Source organism: Zeugodacus cucurbitae, chromosome 2, assembly GCF_028554725.1.
Source record: "Zeugodacus cucurbitae isolate PBARC_wt_2022May chromosome 2, idZeuCucr1.2, whole genome shotgun sequence".
Classification (NCBI taxonomy): Eukaryota; Metazoa; Arthropoda; class Insecta; order Diptera; family Tephritidae; genus Zeugodacus; species Zeugodacus cucurbitae.
In genome coordinates this window covers 86967971-86974117 of record NC_071667.1, presented here as the reverse complement: position 1 = coordinate 86974117, position 6147 = coordinate 86967971, and the positions used below count along the sequence as shown (strand labels likewise).

Here is a 6147-nt window from a genome sequence, read left to right as displayed (position 1 = left end):
TTTTGGAACTGTAACATTAACTAGTTTCGTTGAAATTGGTTGAGTGGTACCTGAAATATGGTTTTTGACCCATAAGTACCACGCCCATCGTAAATTTTTTCTACCAATCATAGTGTAGCTTTTCTGTACCATCTTTACCATGAAGTTAATCTTTGTCTGGCGTTTTACTCACTGAATTAAAGCACTTTTAGTAATTTTCAACATAACCTTTGTATGGGAGATAGACGTGGTTATAATTCGATCTCATCCAATTTCATGCTATATAACCGAGTGCCTAAGAGAAATGACTCCGAAAGAGTTTGGTTTGTATAGCTTTTGTAGTTTATGATAAACTTTCCAAAACTTTTGTGGCTTAGTTATAGCATATTTTTCATATTTTTTCGACATCCGGATTTTACCGATGGAGTGGGTGAAATCGGTTCACAACCACGCCTACTTCGAATTTAATACAATTTTGAATATCATCAGGTTCGTTCACTTTATAATATATATGTACATCAGAAACCAATGAAGATAGCGGAATAAAACTTTGCACAAATACTATATTTGAGGTGTGGCATCACTTATGGAAAAATTTCGGACAATAATTTTTCATGCCCCAGATATCGGACATGAAGAACTCATTGCCTAAGAGTATTTTTCACCGGGAGAGAATTTTTATCTTCTAATAGTATGTCTCTATATGGAAAATGTTTAAAATCTGGTCAATACTTCCTGTAGCCCCCATATACCTAATATACGGATTTTCAAACTTACGGTGGATTTTGTCCCGCATATAGCGGTTAATATGGGAGATATCTTAGCAAAATTAAGTGAGCGTATAATCTTGGATATAGTGTACCTTGGTAGTGAAAATGATCGGTTCAGGAATTACCTCAGCCCTCATATACAATATATATTGAATTCTATAAATTACGAGAGTACAAAATGTTTGGTTACAACCGAACTTTGCCCTTCCTTACTTGTTGTAATTTGAGTTTTTTATTTAAGAAAAAACTTAATTAAACATTTGCACGACATGAAATCGAAAAACATGTGCTGATAACAAAAAATTATTCTACTGCAGTTGGAATTTTGTATAAATACGGAGTTTCCAAGTACGAAAATTGAGTTCAACTCAAAATGGCAGCCATGAAAAGTTTCCTCATCATTTGCATTTTAGTACCAATTTTACTGGCGGTAAATATAAAAGAAAAGAAAAACATTTTCAATTGTTATAATTTTACTGATTTTCCAGGTACTATACTCTCCAAGTGCCTCAGCGGAGCTTAATGAAGAATCCATTGTGGTCAAAAGGGGTGTCCTTGGTTTGATAAAATTGGCCAAACCCGCTGTAAGGTTACTAGTACCACTACTAAAGAAAATCCAATAAGACAACTTTAACTTTTAACAATAAAGAATCATTGCAAAATAAAAAAATTTAACTTCTTTTACAATTTTCAAAACCGGGCTTAGGATGTTTCAGAAACAAATGTTATTCCGATACTTTACTTGAAAGCAATCGAATAGGATTTTCAATATTATTAAAAAAAGGAATAAATAATGTTGGTTGCATTCTGAATAAGATTCAAGCAGCTCACGACTTCCGGTTTTAGACCAAGAATCCTCTGGGTAGCTAACAAACATCCGTTTGAAAGCGAGCTAAAGTGAGAAGGCGAACCCGCTTCTGCGGTAGTGCGTAGGGCTTGGGACCCACCACATAAAAACAAAGTACCAATGAAAAATCGAAAAAGAAAGCCTCGGATGAGACACCCCCCTTTTGATGACGACCCCTGCAAACGTTTTAAGGATAATGATTTAAGGGCATGCACCTGGAATGTCCGGACCCTTAATTGGGAAGGCGCTTGGCGATTTTAACGCCAGGGTGGGTAAAGAAGGTGTCTTTGGCACAACAGCCGTCAACAAACACAAGGAAGGTTCGCCGTCGAAAAGCTGCGAACGCAACAGACAGTCACGAAATACTCTACTCTGCTCTGAGAGCACTCATCAGCATCTCGGTATAAGGGAACTGTGGGACGGCATCTCAAACTTACTGCGTACCGCTGCATCCGAAACCATTGGCTTTCGGAAAAGTCAAAAAAACAGCTGATACGATGAGGAATGCCGTCTCGGAGCGGAGAGAAAACAGACTGCCTACCTCGCAACGTTTCAAACGACCACAACACGTGCAGGATTGGATAGATACCGAGAGCTGAAGAGGGAAGCGAGACGCATCTGCAGACAAAAAAAGAAAGAGGCCGAAATGCGTGAGTACGAAGAGCTTGAGAAGCTGGCAGCCAGAGGAAATGCTCGAAAATTTTATGATAAAATGAAGCGACTTAACGAAGGTTTCAAGACCGGAGCATCCTCATGTAGGGACCAAGGTGGTAATCTGGTAACCGATGTCCAGGGCATACTGGGATTATGGAGGGAACACTTCTCCGACCTGCTGAATGGCAGTGAAAGTACAACACCAGGAGTTGGCGAACCCGATTCCCCAATCGATGACGATGGAATAGATGTTCCATTACCCGACCATGAAGAAATTCGAATAGCAATTACCCGCTTGAAGAACAACAAAGCGGCAGGGGCCGATAGATTACCGGCTGAGCTATTCAAATACGGCGGCGAAGAACTTATAAGGTGGATGCATCAGCTTCTTTGCAAAATATGGACGGAAGAAAGCAAACCTGACGACTCAGTGTGCTCTGCCCAATCCATAAAAAAGGAGATCCCACAAACTGTGCCAATTACCGTGGGATAAGCCTCCTAAATATCGCCTATAGGTTCTATCGAGCGTACTGTGTGAAAGACTTAAGCCCACCATCAACAAGCTGGTTGGACCTTATCTGTGTGGCTTTAGACCTGGAAAATCGACAACTGACCAGATATTCACCATGCGCCAAATTTTGGAGAAGACCCGTGAAAAGAGGATCGACACACACCACCTTTTTGTCATTATTTTTTGTCATTCCAATGTCTTAGATTGCTCAATAAAGATAAACAACACAAAAAAATTTTTAAAACAATGGTATTATTATAATGTATATTTATTGATTTATATGATTAAAACGTAGTCTTTAAACTTTATTGTTTTGAAAAAGGGTTCCACAACTGCTCAGCTCCGATGTAAAACTTTCAATAAAAATGAGAATTATTATTTTAGAAAATTTTCAGACAGCATAGACTTAAATGAAGGACTGGATGTGGAAAGAACCAACTTCATTTACATTTGACATCAAAACCTTCTAATGACAGCTTCTTCAATATATCTTACATCATTATTTCCGTTCGTCCATAACTTCTGCTCCGTATATTATAAAAAATCGTTCTTTTCGATCAGTTAAATTTTATCCATAACACGCAAACTCAAATATACAGCTTGAACTGTTCTCAGACAGTTAGGCTGGTGTTTTCTTAGATATGTTTCTCTAGCCGGTACCGGCATTATAAAAATGCCCTTAATAATATGTACTACTCGTGCAGCAAACTAAGTTGAAACCCTATTTACTCTTTAATTGCTACTGATAGTAAATTATTGAAATGGAAAAGTAATTTAAAATTTACACGATGCAATTGCGATAAGAAATGCTTACAAATGTAAGTAAGTGCATATGTATGTATATATAGCGCTATGCTCCTATTTTATATAAATACCGGGCTTCCAACGCTCAAACACATTAAATATTCATTAAACCACGGACTTTAACAACAATGGCAGCCACAAGGAAAACAATTTTGATCTGCATTGCGATGCCTCTTCTACTAGCGGTAACTATAGCTTATACATATAATACATACTTAAGTATTTCGGAATTGTGCTAAAATCCCTCTTTCAAAGGCATTGTGTACGTTATTGCCCGGCGCTGAAGCCCGCAATGTCGCATTGGTTAAACGCTCCCCACTGTTTCCGATTCCCCAGCCTACCATTGACCTTATTGTACGATTGGAACCAGTATTGAGGACTCTTCTGGGTATCTTATCACCAATAGTGGGCTAAGACAGCAGCACAACCACATACTTCCTGTTCTTGAAACTATAAACAGTTCTCCAAACATGTATATGTAAACAAATATAAAACCCAGGATCAAGTCAACAATAAATTGAATATTATGAAATTTAAATATCAGTTGTTTATATACTTCCTTATTCCCATTTACCGTTGCATAAACGTAAGTATCAATTTGGTCAATACATCTTCGAAAAAATGCATTATTATGCATTAAATAGGCTCTGCAAGTTATGAGTCGCTCATGAGTGGTCTAAAGGCTTCCATTCATATATATTTCTTGTAAAAAAGATTCTACGAAGTACCTAAAGTACATAACAAGGCGTAATCGAACAGTAAAATATTCAATTTTTTGAGCAAAATGTCTATGATTTTTGTGTTATTTTATTGCAACTGGACGAACCTCCATGAACCCATGAACCAGGGAATAGTTTCTATTGCTCTTCATGGAATAATTTTCTCTTAATAGGATATGAAGATATCTTACATAAATCATTTGTTTCTGTAATCTGAATATTCCTTTTCTAAACATGAATTGAAAAGGGGTTCTTATCCCAGTCGCTAATATTCTCGTTTAAATAATACCAGTATATTTTTTATTCAATTAACTCACTAATATTGACAGTTACCGATCAATAATCTCAAGAGGATCTTGCAAACTCCCATCAAAAGACGAGGAGTCGTATCATAAAATTTTTATAGATTTCTACTATGTATGTATGTATATTAAGTTTTAATATTTTAGAGCTCGAGAGAGAATTGTAGCACGATGCGGTTTTATTATACAGGAAAAACGTGTGCAAATAAAATTAAGACTAATTACTTCTAGACTTCAAGCGGTATAAATACCGGGCCTGCACATTACAAATGCATCACAGTTTTATTTTCAAACACCTGTCTCCAGGAACAATGAAGAAAGCTTTCGTTATTTGTGTTGCGTTGCCCCTTCTGATAGCGGTGAGTAATATCTAACACTAATCATAGTTCTGAATTACAAATTTTGTTTATTTTCACCGTCTTAAAGACATTTAGCATGTTGTTGCCAGGAGCTGAAGCTCGCGATGTGGCTCTAGTGAAGCGTTCGCCGCAATTCGGACTTTCTCCACCAACGGTACAGCTTATCATTCGTCTGGTACCAATACTGAGAAATCTTTTGGGGATCTTATCACCAATAGTCGGTTAAATCGAAACGCAGAAGACGGACACTACCAGATTTGAAAAACTGACTTAATATCAGCAGTAAATTGCTGTGGATTTATAAGTCAACCCAATAGAATTAAAATGTTTACCCAGCGTCAATGTCTCATATAATAAAAAGTAAAATTAATTGAGAACCCAAATCGGAGTGTGCCAATTATTATGATAGATTTCGCGGTGCGGTTATTAGCTCTTGTGGCATAAACAAGCATAACTTAAGCCCTTTTGGAAATTGTTTTTTAATGACCACTTCATTGAGGGCACTTGGTAGCGTTCCATTATGCTAATGTTAACGCATCACAAAGTCATTAACTGTGCAACAAGTCAAATGCCGTCGACATAATTTCCTTGATGCGTTGACCCAATAGCGCCGCACAGTGTTACATTGGTCACCCCGGAGCTTACAGAATCTAAAACTATAACTTCAAATATGAGGAATATGATATATATGATATATATGAACGTTTTGAATGGGATTGCATTTTGGATAGTTATTATCAGATGGATGGCTGGTGCTATTTCTACAATTTTGGGTGACACTTCAGGCAATAATAGGCGCTCTAAAAAAGGTGTGTGTGTGTGTGGCAATTACAACAATTATTATATTTTTTCATTCAATATGACCAATGTTATAGACAATTATATCCAGAGATCTATAATAAGATATAATCTATACCATAAATAATAATATTTTTACGTTCTGAATATTGCATGAAGTCCATCATGACAATATTTTCCTCTGTTCATGACTTTGTGCCCATTGCCACCGCAACATGCAAACATAATTTTAGAAAGACAGTCTTCTTCACTGCACTTGGGAGTCAAAAGGATAACACTGCGAATTTATTTTTGTTTTTCAGTTAATTAATTACAACATTGGCCGTATGACGGTTTTGAGCTCTCGCGTGTCTCATGACATACCAACATGCCACAAATTCTCCGTTACGAATGCCTTCGCACTA

At 37.0% G+C, this 6147-nt stretch overlaps 1 protein-coding gene and 1 long non-coding RNA gene across 3 annotated transcripts; both read left to right on the top strand.

Annotated features, from left to right (window-relative positions):
* Positions 1–451: 451 nt before the first annotated feature.
* LOC128922495 (uncharacterized) lies at positions 452–2978 on the top strand. Of its 2 annotated transcripts, XM_054233155.1 has the most exons (3): positions 452–468; positions 1067–1179; positions 1238–2978. In XM_054233155.1, exon 3 carries the CDS (start codon positions 2243–2245, stop codon positions 2741–2743), a length of 501 nt encoding a protein of 166 aa, XP_054089130.1. In that variant the 5' UTR covers positions 452–468; positions 1067–1179; positions 1238–2242; the 3' UTR covers positions 2744–2978. The 2 variants fall into 2 exon arrangements, with proteins under 2 accessions (XP_054089130.1, XP_054089129.1); XM_054233154.1 differs by lacking the exon at positions 452–468 and having other exon boundaries at positions 1050–1179.
* Positions 2979–3630: 652 nt separating this feature from the next.
* Positions 3631–4103, top strand: LOC105214329 (uncharacterized). The gene is made up of 2 exons (XR_851829.3): positions 3631–3750; positions 3821–4103. It is a non-coding gene; the product is annotated as an uncharacterized LOC105214329 (long non-coding RNA).
* The last annotated feature ends 2044 nt before the right edge of the window (positions 4104–6147 follow it).